General features: G+C 37.6%; 1 protein-coding gene across 4 annotated transcripts in view; it reads right to left on the bottom strand.

Annotated features, from left to right (window-relative positions):
• Positions 1–239: 239 nt before the first annotated feature.
• Positions 240–13267, bottom strand: part of Col12a1 (collagen type XII alpha 1 chain) — a 111576-nt gene continuing 98548 nt past the window's right edge. For 3 of the 4 annotated variants that reach the window (XM_005340334.5, XM_021720224.3, XM_021720226.3), the window contains 8 exons: positions 12174–12227; positions 10252–10323; positions 7210–7245; positions 7035–7101; positions 5585–5773; positions 4593–4661; positions 3466–3636; positions 240–1268 (listed from right to left, as the gene is read on the bottom strand). In XM_005340334.5, coding sequence (XP_005340391.2) covers positions 1093–1268; positions 3466–3636; positions 4593–4661; positions 5585–5773; positions 7035–7101; positions 7210–7245; positions 10252–10323; positions 12174–12227 — 834 coding nt within the window. In that variant the 3' untranslated portion in view covers positions 240–1092. Of the gene's footprint in view, positions 1269–1647; positions 2477–3465; positions 3637–4592; positions 4662–5584; positions 5774–7034; positions 7102–7209; positions 7246–10251; positions 10324–12173; positions 12228–13267 lie in introns of those variants that run through there. The other variant, XM_021720225.3, reaches the window with a different exon arrangement.

Genomic DNA, 13267 nt, shown 5'->3' with positions numbered 1-13267 from the left:
TTGTTTTCCACCAACCCACACATTCCTAATAAAGCCTTTGGAATCTGTTGGGCTTTTTAAGGTTCTCACCACTCTGTTTCTATGACTTCACCATATCATTAAAAATCTAAAGTTATTTAGCATAATTTAATAGTATTAGCAAGATTTGTAACAGTGTGTATCCAAGGACATGAGTTTGTTTGTTGTAACAACTGCCTAAGTGGTCCAAAAGCTCTTCAAAGAAAAAAAAACATACCATGTGAAATTTTCAGTAGTTTTATTGAAAAATGCCTCTTTTGTTTCAGAAATAAATAATATAAGGCAGTGAAATTCACAATCTGCAGTTAAAATATAAAAGCAGCAATTCTATGTTCATAGTCTTGCAAACATTTTCCAACTGCTTTTGATAACTAAGAAACATTATGTTCTGAAAAAAAAGTTCATACTAAATATACAACACAAACATGCAATTCCATCTCTGCAGAATAATCTGCAATTTGGCATAAATGTTAGTGTGTCTAAAACAGGGAAGTTTACGGCAATATGGAACTGTATCCAGTTGATACAATAGCTTCAGTTATGGAACTTAAGATCTGTGGTTGCTTTATAAAGGAGATGTGTAAGAGCATTCTGTGCCCTAATGTATAACAGAAGATAGAAGAGGAAGACCAAAAATTTAAATGGAGCTCAACTTTCACTCTTTTCTGATTTTAGGAGGGGAATTTCTTGAATCGTGGTGTAATTAAATTGCAGATAAGTACTGGAAAAGCTAAACTGCCCTCTCTAAATACACAGTAGCTCAGGGTTCCAGATTTACTGCTTAATCAAAGAGTTTCACTGAGGCTGCCAGCGCAGGGCACGTTCTCTCCTGGCAGCTTTGGTGAACAAGGCATTTTGCAAGCATTTTAAGGGCAAGGGCATAGATGCCTACAGAATTGAGTGTTGCAAGATAGGCTTCCTGCAGAAACAAGGTTCTCTACAGTCAGAAAGGTTACTCGTGGATGAAGCAACGCCGGAGAAAACATCACAGAAGATATACATTGCTCTATCTGACCTGTAAATGAGAATCCCAACACCTCCCCCCTGCCTAGCAGGCGGTGCGCGGTCTCAGGTTCACTGCCCCGGGCCGCGCAGCACAGCACGCCGCCAACGCGCGCGCTGAGGTTGCTCCCCCGCAGGATCGTCGGCGCCGTAGTCATCTTCGTATTCTGCGGTTCTCTCGGGCTCCACCGGCACGATGAAGGGCTCGCGCTCAGGCAGGTAGGCCCCGCCCTCGGGCACGTAGGGCTCTGTCCGATTCAACATCACAGTTATGGCATGATCGGAAGGCACACACACACACACACACACACACACACACACACAGCAAAAGCTAAATCATCACCGGCAGTGATGGCACTCCAGTCTTAACCTCAATACCATAAATAGATAAATTACAATGCTCTGATTACTTCCATTGGCAAAGAGAATTTGGTGATCAAATAATGAAATGGCACTTTAAGGAAAAAAAAAAAAAACCTTCAGAGATCCAGCAGTAAATACAATCATTGCACAAATACCTGGGAAGGACCAGAGACTGGGCCAAAGAATTGTAAACACAACACGTAGGTAGGATTTTCGCAAATCCCCAACTTCAAACTCCTCAAGTCAAAGAACAACTTGGAAAAGTGAGGAGGTGAAGATAAGTTTTATTGACTCCTAGAAACTGAACTCTGGAGGTGAAAATCAACCATCACCAGGTAATATACAGTACATGACATTTCCTGTGTCTGTCCCTCACACAGACTCAGTTATAGCTAGTGGGTAAGAAACACCAGTGACTACAACAAAACAGGAAAAAAAAATAGGTGACTTTAAACTTTGGTTTGAAAATTGCAGTTACAAAACCCAAATGAGATTACACAGTACAAAAAAAAAAAAAAACACTAAAAAGGTCACATGCCCTGAATCAGACACATTGCTAACAAGCAAGAGATGAGGAGATTCCATTCGGTGTTATTCCGGCATAGAGCAAGCAGCAGGCTTTGATGCAGAAGCTTTTGTAAAATTGTTAAGTAATTTTAGTGGACAGGATTACATACAAATCATTTACAAGCCACAATTAGTTTATTATTTACAAAAGACTTTTCTCTTTAACCAGGTTAATTGTTTTTCCTAAAATGGCATAGTCTTCGCTGGTTAGTAGTTTTATTAGGCATCTCTTTCAAAACTGATGCTCTTCATGGCTGTGTATTTGAACTTTTTTAAAAAAATATTTTTCTACATTATTACTGAAATGCATCAGGCTGACACCACTGCTTTTGTCTCATTCAAGTTAGTATAAAGAGTCTCCACCCTCCTTTATGATGTCTACCCAGTTCGTTAACCATATCTGTGGTGAGATTTCCATACAGACTCATTTTCTAATAAGCACGTGCGCAAACATCTCAGAAACAGGATTTTCATGTATTCAAACTGTAAGCAGCACTGGCGACTTAGAAAATTTGTTAGCCGGAACCTGAAACAGGTCAAAGATGATAGTTTTTAAAAGTTGAATTACTATGCAAAAATATATATATAAACATCCATCTAAGTATGTATGGTTAAAATATACATATATATATATCCATATATTCTGTCATCACACATGCCATAGGCACTGGTAATTTAAATTTATTTTATAAAAAATTAAATTGTAATTTTGTAAATACATTGCATGAGAAATATACATTATTCACTCTTACTTCCAGTTACATGTAATTATGCACATAAATATATAGATATATAGATATTTAGATATTCAACTACTCATGCACTATTTGCTAGTAGCAAACCATATCAAACAGCAGTATCATTTTTAAAACTTGCAAGATGCTCAAGAGTGCACTAATGAAAAAGTCACTGTTGACCACTGCATAACTATTTTGTATCCAGATCAGCCTATCTCCCAGTCCTCATTTTCTCCAAAGTCAGTCATAAGAGACTTCTGCCCTCTTATACCTGTCAAACACTAGAATTTCAAACAATCCTTTTTCAAAAAATCAGTCCCAGATTTTTATTAAGTATTAATTCCATAGACAATGTGGGATGAAGAATTATTTTCCCTTGTCTGCACTATATTACCAAATAGTTTGCCTACAAATTTAGACTCCCACAACAAATTTTATATACATTCTTGGGATTCTACTATTGTATTCAACAAATCCTTTATATTTTTAAAAAAAAGTCAATTGGTCAATTAACAGTCTTCAAACTCCCATAAGAGATAAGGAGAGGTTTATGATGTGATTTGGTAAACATAGAAATATAGAAGGAGAAAATCATTATTTGAAGTCTAACAGTAAGATGTTTTAGGCTTTAGAAGACAGCTCTATTCTTAATCAAAATACAGAATTGAAAGAGTTGATATCTTCAAGAAATCCTCACATCAACCTTCCTTCAATCCTTCATTTCCATATAGGGTCTTCACTTCAGGAAAACTGGGTTCCTACAATGGCAACAACATACCTGGATAGCCTTGCCCATTGTATGGGATGCTGGCACACTGGGATGAATCACAGTATCCAGGAGGACCTGGGGGTCCTCGGATACCTGAGTTTCCAGGACGACCTGGGGGACCAGGAGGACCTCTTGAACCTGTGGACCCTGGTGGACCAGTTCTGGATTCTCCTTGTGGACCTAGGGTGGAGTTTAAAAAAATATATTTCCCCTCCTGAAGCAGTCAGCAATACTTAAAGTATCACTAAAAAATTAAGAAATTATACCTCCACTGACTTGAGACTATTTGTTAGTGCATGGTAAGAAAATATTTCCTTAAGAAACCCCTAATATGAACCAAAGCTTGGTGGAACTTTCTTGCCAGTGACTCATCAAGAGTTAATGCCAGAAATCTACAACTTCAACAATTTTCATTAAGGGAAAACTGATTTAGCAAGAATTCAGCCAAACAAAGCTATCAGTGAGTTCTCAGGTTTGCTCCCACTCTCACAGAGATAAGCACACCTGAAGGAAACACCTCTACTTGGCACCCATTCAGGACTACCATGAAGACACTGGTGTGTCTGCTCCACACTGCCAGACTATGTGAAGACAGCAATGTTATGTCTGGATCAAGTGATAGTTATGGTTAACATAAATGTAAAAATTCATCCATGGAGCTAACCCTGGTTGCAAGGATCTCACAAATCTTATAATGAAGAAAAAATCATTTTCAACATAGCAAACCAAATGCATAAACAACCAGACTACTGTTATTTCTTTGCAAAGTATTAGAAGCTGTACAGGAAATTTTGCAATGTATCGAGGCTCTTAGTAAGAAATACATTTTTCCCAGTCTAGTAAATATCCTTAAAAAGAATAAGAAGGCAAACAAAACAAATAGGAATTCCCTAAAAAAAGAAAATAGCAGCCTTCTGTATCACTAAAATTCATACCCTCAAATATTAGGATTATAGTAATTGCCTAATAGAACTTGCTCATTTTTGTAACAGGAGCTATACAGGTTGAATTTTTTGCTAAAAGATATATCATGTGGTACACATGCCTGAAGTTAATGAGGTGACATGGGTCTCTTGGGGACTGGGTACTTTCTTAGCATCTATGATCCTTACCCACTTGAATACTAGCAAACCTACCTGGGGGGCCAGGCAGCCCTCGAGGTCCTGGAGATCCAATACCCCTTTCTCCTTTCTCCCCTGGCAATCCTAAGGAAAAATAAGAAGAGGAAAACACAGGGAAGCATTATATGAAAACATGGAGTTTTCATCTTACATGATAATACTTGGTTCAAGTAATTCATTCCCTTAGTGAAAGCAGAAAATAATTTTTCAAAGAAATTCAGTCTTCAAGCCAAATTCTTTCTAGACATTTGGGTAATTCCAGATTCATGGCCAAGAAACAAATCTGGCTACAAGACAGGGGGAAAATTATTTGAAGGAAACAAACATGTCTAATATATTTTTAAATAGTAACTAAGAACAGAAATTTTGAATAAGTAGTTACAAATTGTTGAAAAACATCTTAAAGGTATCTAATCTTTAGTAGCTCTACAGGGTATCCAAGTTATATGTAAGTTATCTCTTGAATGTTAACTACACTTTTGACCAATGTGGACATCCAAAAGTCCTAAAACATCTGGAATAAGAAAATCTTGTTTTTTTTCTTTTCCTTCAATTTCACTTATCTACCATGAAATTAAAGTCAAACAAGCATATGAGATCAGTGCCAAGCCCTAAATAAAGGAACAAAAAGAATTTGGATCTAAAGCTATCAGACTGCTTAAGTGCATTCAGTTGCTGCTCAGCTCTTGCCACCGTCACAGCAATTATTAAGATTTTGCTGCCGGTTTAGCTTGCCAAGATACAGAATTTCCCACTTTACCAGAACAGCAAAAATCAGAAAATAACAATAGCTCTGCTGAGATCTTCTGACAAAAGCATCCTCTTTTCCAAGATGTAGATCTCTATGACCTGCACGTTGCCTAAAGAGGGAAACAGTTCATGGACAGTGGCTTTGGAAGGACTGTCCTGATAAGACTAGGTAAAGTAGCTTGGCAACTTCAGATGCTTTTAACCTGGCCCAGTTCCTATACTTGAAAGTCCTGCCTATAGCACCCATAAATGCCCACCTCGTTCACCGGGGGGTCCTTGCATCCCTGGTGTTCCTGGGAAGCCAGGTCGCCCTCCAGGCCCTGGTTCTCCTCTGGCTCCAGCACTGCCAGGAGGACCTGGGGGACCTGGTGGACCTGGCTGGTTGCGATTGGAGTGGTAATCATTTGGAATCTGATTCAGCATCTGGTTGAATCTGCTCATCTGGCCTGCAAATAGAAATTAGGCTTATTAGTAAGAAATACAATGCACTGGTCCCTGTCTCCAAGGAGGGGTGAGAAAGTGAAGTTATTTTCTCTTTGTGTCTAGTAAAATCCATCTCCATACCTCTTCCCTCCAGGAAACATTGTAATTAAAATCCCCAAAATAAACTAGATATGCTAGTCACCCAATACAAAGTGATCCGAGATAAGTAATCATTTCCAAAGAAGCTGACCTATAAACTGCAAGCATTACTATTAATATAAAAGAGTCCTTAAAGATTAACATGGCTCTGAAATAAAGACTTGAGATGCTCCATCTGATGTCACTCAAAATATAATATGTTTCAAATTAAGAAATTATACCATATTTGTATGAATCTAAGGCAATGATAATCAGGTTTGAGTACATATTAGAATCGCCTGTAAGATATATCACTGGGAATGGTGTCACATGCCTGCAATCCCAGTGACCCAGGAGGCTGAGACAGGAGGATTGCAATTTCAAGGCCAGCCTCAGCAATTTAGCAAGACCCAAAGAAACTTAGCAAGACCCTGAAAAATAGACATCTCTGGGCCTCATCTCCAGATAATGATTGACTAGGTTTATGCCACAGCCCAGAAGCTATCTTTTCTAACAAACAACATAAGTGATTTTAAGGTCAGTGTCCTCAGGACCACACTTTCAAGAAACACCATAAAACCTCCCAAAGGTGGAACCCTGAGTTTAAAGCTTGCACTCAGTCTGCAGAAACTGAGCTTTATTATTGAATAGGCCTTGTGACATAGAGTCTGTGAAAAATAGGGGCAAGGAAAAAGTTCCCACCAAAATTGACTTTCTATGATCCAGTTAATCTTAGTGGGCCACCTTCTTTAAGGTCACAGAATAACTTAAAGGTTGTAACTGAAATGTTTTCAGTGTCTTAATACTTAAAATCTTTGCTGCTTCTGGATATACCATGATGAAGCTCACTAAAAATTCTAACTCAGAAACTAAAAAGCCCTTTTAAAATATGATTTTGTTATCAGACTAAATATAGAAATAAAAGACTATTATTATATTGTCTTGAGTTACTATTTTACCTTAATGACAATCTTTAAAATCTCATTAGGTTTATCTAATCAGATACAAAACTGACACTGTGTAAAAACCAGAGCCCGTCAAAAATTAAATAGAAACATATTCACTTAGAAAGTGTATGGCTCAAACTCTGCATTCCTGCAAATATTTTTTAAATCATTCACAGAATAAAAAGAAAATAAATTTTACCACTTATCAATTGTTCACAGACTTGTCTTGCAACTGCTCGCATCATGTTCTGGGAAGCGATGTCTCCCTTGTTAATGAAATCAAGAGAATCATTAGCATATTATTTCTAGAGTTTCAGGCTTCAATGTTTAACACAGAAAATAAACATGAGCACCAAATGTTAAGAAATACATACCCTATCGCCTTTCTCTCCTTTTAACCCAGATGGACCCTAAAATATAGAAATTTCATGTATTAGAAAATTATAACTATGGTCTAAACGATGTGTGATGTAAAAAGAGAGCTCAGTCTATTGTCTAATGAATGAGCAAACTAACATCATCACATGCATATCCATATCACTCAAGTTTTCCTTTTCTGTAAAAAGGAGTATCATTTTCTCTCTCTTGGAAACACATGCTTTCCAAAACAGTGCCCAGATGCATATTTTATTTGCAATGTTAAAGTTATGCCAAGTGTAAATGACATTTTATAATGTCATTCATAATGCAGCCTTGGAACTGAAATACACATGAAGCCTGTGCTATGCCATCATACTTAACATTATCATAGCTGATTGGCTCAGCTGGTTATTGTGGAATGTCCTTTCAGTTCCACAAAGAACCAGTAGGCATTTGTCAGCCTCCCAGCTAACTATGTAACTCGAGCTTCTTCTTATGAATATTCATATGTTGGGTAGAAAAGGAACCAGGTGTCTTCCTTATTAAATAATTCCATCCAGGTAGTCTCACATTCACACACAACCATAGAATCTTTGCCTCTACTCAGTCACCAGCCTCTGACTGGATATGAGAAATCTTGGTGGAAAGTTTTCCTTAGAAGGCACAAAGTTTTCGTCTTTCAAGTTACAAATTTCCAGGCTGCCAACTGCTATCATAGGAGAAACATACAAATCACTGCAAACTGGATGTTCGAATAATATCCCAGACCAAACCACTTCTTTCCATCACCATGGAAACCACTGTAGTCTAAAATAAGATTCTTACCTTAGCTTTGCCAATATCCTCCTAGTTATTCTCCCTTCCTCCCATATTGCCCCTTGGCAGTCTTTTCTCCACACCAGAAGCCAGAATGATGTTGGAGGGGTAGGGGTGTTTGTTTGTTTGGGAAAATTGGATCATATGTGTCACTCCTTTGGCTCCAAGAGCTTCCTATCACATTTGAAATAAAAGAATTCCCTCTCATGGGCTACATGGACCACATGGTCATCCAAGACCAACTATCTGACCTTATCCTTCATCCTCTCTATTTCACTCCTTTTCTTTGGGTAACCAGACCTCTTGCATATGCCAGACTCAATCTTACTCATGGATTTCATTCATGCTGTTCCTTTTGTCTAAATCCTTCTCCCATAAATAAGAGAGCTTGATCCCTCGCTTCATTCCAATGCCACCTCCTGAGAGGTTCCCTGACCACCATATCTAAAACAGCTACCTCCCACTACCACAAGCACTCTCTAACCCTTGCTTTGGTTCTTGTCTCTTCCTATCACTAGAAACCAGATTATTCATTTACATGTTGTTCATCTGTCTCCTCCTCTACAATATCTATATAGTCAGGGACTCTGTCTTGTTTGCTGCTATATCTCCTGACCTAAGAACACTAGGTAGCACACTGCAGGAATTAAAGAAATACATGTCAATTAAATGAATGCAATATTCCACAAGCAGTTTCTAGAAACATACATCATACAACATCAAGAAGTAACAAGAAGACATTAACTAGTTTTAATAGCTAACAACATAAGCTAACAGTGATCTGGCCAAGCTCTCTGCCAAGACCTTTAACCATTCATCTACTATATTTGGTTTCAGACCTCAGAGGAAGACAAGATAGAATAAAGAAGAAAAGGAGATGAAATTTGCCATCTTAGAATGAGAAAGATGAAGGGAGGAGATATGAAGTCCAAATAAATAAAACACCAAATTGCAATTATCATAAGAAAAACTTCAGTTTTGCTATCTTTTTGTAAAAAGTTGTAGATTTTTGTGGAAACACAAATATTATTAAATTTGGATCTTTTGTAAATCATAGGGATTTTAAATTTTTCTGCTATTTTGAACTTTTTCTAATGTTGTGTTTTGTCTGGTTTGGTTTGGTACTGTGGATTGAACCCAGGGGGACTTAATCACTGAGCCACATCCCCAGCCCTTTCCCCCCCCCCCTTTTTTTTTGAGACAGGTCTCACTAAATTGTTTAGAGCCTCCATATGTTGCTGAGGCTGGCTTCTAAGGTGATTTTTTAAAATGTGAAGTTGTCCAATTGTATATGATTTGCAGAGGTCATCTTTATGGTCAGTATTTAGCAATCACATTTCAAGTAAATGTAGCAGACATTTCTTTCAGGCTTCTAGGTAAACCAATTACACTAATAATCCTTACATAAGAAAAATACAAATAAGGTAGAACATATAGAAAATAAAAGCCCAATAGTAATCACCAACACTTATGGCTAATTTAGAATTTTCTAATTCACTTTTGGAGTTACTAATTTGAAAATACCTGGTACATACAATACTATCTCAACCATTATTTTAAGCAAAACTTCTGAGTAAGAGAAAGTTAAATTGGATATAAATTGGGAAAGAACAAAATTTAAAAAGTAAAATGATAAACTTGATAAATCCTTTCATTTTCTTTCTTTCTTTCTTTCTTTGTAATAGTGCTGGGAATTCAACCCAGGGCCTTGAACATGCTATCCTATCACTGAGCTACAACTCTAGCCAGTAAACCTTTTAACTCTGGAATTAATATACTAGCATTGAAAGAGAAAAGAAAAAATGGCACAGCTGGATAATGCTGCTGAAGGGTTAACATTCCGCCAACTAAGGATGGAGGCGCCATGCACCATCATCATGTATTTTTCTGTCTTCAACAGCATACCATTTCTAAATAAAAAGAATCATTTTGCTGACCCAGCTCTGAAACTATGAGTGTTTATACAGTACAGAAATATGTGTCTTGGCTCATAATCTCTTTCTCTTTTTAAAGAAACCCAATGGCCACAATTTTCATCCCTGAATATTATAGAAACCCAGAGAGAAAAAAAAAATTCAGAACTAGTACCAAGTCAAATCCATGGATTTAGCATAGTTTCAACAAATGCTTCAAAAGCACATTTATAGCAAAGATAACCTAAACATGCCAAAGCCTTGCAGTTCTCATTATTTATGTCCATGGGGAAATGGAGGTAGGTAGACATGCAAGCTGCCACTTACTGGTCTGCCATGGTCTCCAGGTTTTCCTGGTTTCCCACTTGGTCCTGTGACTCCTGGAGAGCCTGGAGTTCCCTACAATACACAAGCCAAGGAAGGGAATGTTATGACAAAGGGAAAATCCCAGCCACAGTAAACTAACGCACTGTAGCCAGGTTTAAAAGCTTTTAAAAGAAACAGCACATAATTACCCATTAAGGAGGGTAAAACCAAACTTTAAAGTAACATGAAGGGAAAAAAATCTTGAAAATTCCAGTTCAATTTGTGGACTGTACAATTCTATAATGTATCTTGAGGCCAGTTGAAAAACACATGCACATATAATGTAATCAGTTTCACAATTTATAGACTATGATCCCAGTAAATCTGTTCCAAAGTGAACTTGCAGAAAGCAATTCCTACTTTTTAGTTTATTTCTATTACAAAGCCAGAAAACCCTCCAAAAGACAGGGGTTGAAAACTTTGGCTGGGGAAGAATCAATATGTGTCTAATTTTGTGCTAAGCTGAGCAAAATGAGGGCAGCCTTCCCCTACTGGGAACTGCACTTAGACTAGAAATTCATTTTTTTTTTTCTTAAGTACATTCCCTTCCCTGTGTTACAGTTTGGATACAAGGTGTCCCCCAAAACTCCTGTGTTAATACCGGAAAGTTCAGAGGTGAAATGATGGGATTGTGGGAACTGTAACCTAATCAGTCCACCCTAGTTTGAATGGACTGACTAGGAGGTAACTGCAGGCAGGTGGGATGTGGCTGGAGGAGGTGAGACACTGGGAGCATGCCCTGGGTTCATCTCTCCTGTGATCCTTTCCCCCTGTTTCCTAACTGCCATGAAAGGAGCAGCACTTCTTCACCAGGTCCTTCCCCTATGATGCGCTGCTTCATCTCAGACCAGAACAATGGAGTCCATCATCTACAGACTGAGACCTGAAATTGTGAGCCCCAGATAAACTTTTTCTCCTCTAAGTTGTTCTTGTAGGGCATTTGGGTCACAGTGATGCAAAGCTAACACATTCTACTTAATTCTCTTCTATTACATCAGCATCCTTCACCCCTCTAAAACCGTGTTTCTCCCTGTTGCTTTTAACACAACTTCCAGAAATCTTAAACATATATTTATAAAATATTTATATATAAAATAGTCAATATGCCATGTCCTAAAGCCTCAAATTTCCTTAAAATAGAATTAACCAGATTTTGTAAAGCAATTCTTTATCAATTATGGAAATTTTAAGCTCTGTCATAAATACTTAAATGATTATTATGCACTTAAATCCTCCTTACCTGAAAACATATGTACTAAACATAAATAATAAAATTATTTTACATATTTTCTCAAGTCTTCATATCCTGCCATACATAGATAATATCCATCCCCTCAAACAATTTGTGATCTCACCTGGATTGGAGGGATACCAACACCAATTTCAAAGTCACTAACGCCAGTATTTTTCCTACAGATCTTATTTAGAAGACCCTTTTTTTTAGTTGTGGATAAAGCTTATTTATCAGAACCACTGATAGTGCTCAGTACTAAATGTCTTTGACATTAACATATCATAGGCATAAGACTCTTAAAATTCTAAAACAGGAGGTAACCAATAAAATCATAAACCCAACCACTCAATGTAAAGAGGAAGGAACTGAGGCAGTAACCAGTTAGTGGCCAAGTTAGGGATTTTCTTTTTTTATTATTATTATTATTTTCCAAATATAACTGGAAACATAAAGACTATATTTTGACATATCTATTCTCTCTGGCATGGTTTGATTTAGGAAAATGAAAACAGCTCCCTTGACTAATATATTCCCCAGCACAGATGGAATGTTCCCACAAATCAAGCTGCCTGGCTCTTCTCTAGCAGGAATAGAGCATAAGGGGGTTGTGGCATGGGGAAGACGACCTTATAACCCATTTGATTCTTACCGGTGGCCCAGGTGGGCCCCTCGGTCCCATTGCACCATCTTTTCCAGTGAAGCCCTATTGTAAAAATGAAATTAAGTACAGATTAGGGAGGTTATTGAAGAAGTGAGAAGAAAGATGCTAAACAGATTACTAAGGATCACATGTGATGAGAATTTGCTATTGGGCAAGTAAAGTTTCAATATAAAGACAAACATACCAAAATAAAATCATTTCAAATTGCCTATGTTTTCTACTGAATAATTAATTTCTATGTCCACTTATTCGTATAGTTATAAATAGAGCCATTTTAAAAGTCAAAGTAATCTCCAAAGAAGGCAGACTTCTTTCATAAAGATATTAGGTTTTGCTTCTGTGAAAGTATAAAGAAGGATAAAGGAAGAAAGATCCTTTCTAGAAACCAAAAAGTCAAGTCCACAAACAGCCTGGGACAAACGAAATGTTATTGAGACAGGTGAGTGGTTTCATGCAGGATGAAGGAGAGGCCAATCCATTCAACTCTGGTTTCCTGAGCAACTGCCAGATGGCTAGGCTGGACAGTTTGTGTCCACTGCTGGTGAAGTCTCTCCTCCCCACAAAAAGAAGCAAGATTATCTTAACTGGCCCTACACCCACAGGAGAGGAAAGTGTCAATCCTCATAATACAAACTTAAACCTTTTAGTGGCATTTGTCTCCCCATCACACATAAAGGCAAGAACTACATCGGTATCATCTGGCAAAGAAAGAAGGACAGAGTGCATCTCCTTGCAGGCTCACTCTCTGGATGGTCCACCAACATTCATGTGTTGTTTTTTTCTCTCGGTACACTGCCAAATGAATTCTGCCTGGAATGAGTCACCCCGCTACCTAGTTAACATTCATTCCCAACTGCTGATCTCTGAAATCCAGCAGAGGATTTCTGAGTCAAGTTGTTGTTTATGATTGTTGCATTCCTCTGTCATAGGAAATTTTTTATCTCATTTTCTGTAGAAAATAAGAGTGATCATTTCATCCATATTCTTGAACTGTGTCAAACATCAGGATTATTTGGATCTCTGCCTGCATTAGATATCCACATTTCTTTTTAGTCCATTGATTTTACAACAGAAGTTCAAAT

The sequence above is a fragment of the Ictidomys tridecemlineatus genome, chromosome 8, assembly GCF_052094955.1.
Source record: "Ictidomys tridecemlineatus isolate mIctTri1 chromosome 8, mIctTri1.hap1, whole genome shotgun sequence".
Lineage (NCBI taxonomy): Eukaryota > Metazoa > Chordata > Mammalia > Rodentia > Sciuridae > Ictidomys > Ictidomys tridecemlineatus.
The sequence above is the reverse complement of the archived record's forward strand: the minus strand, read 5'-3'. Positions and strand labels throughout refer to the sequence as shown.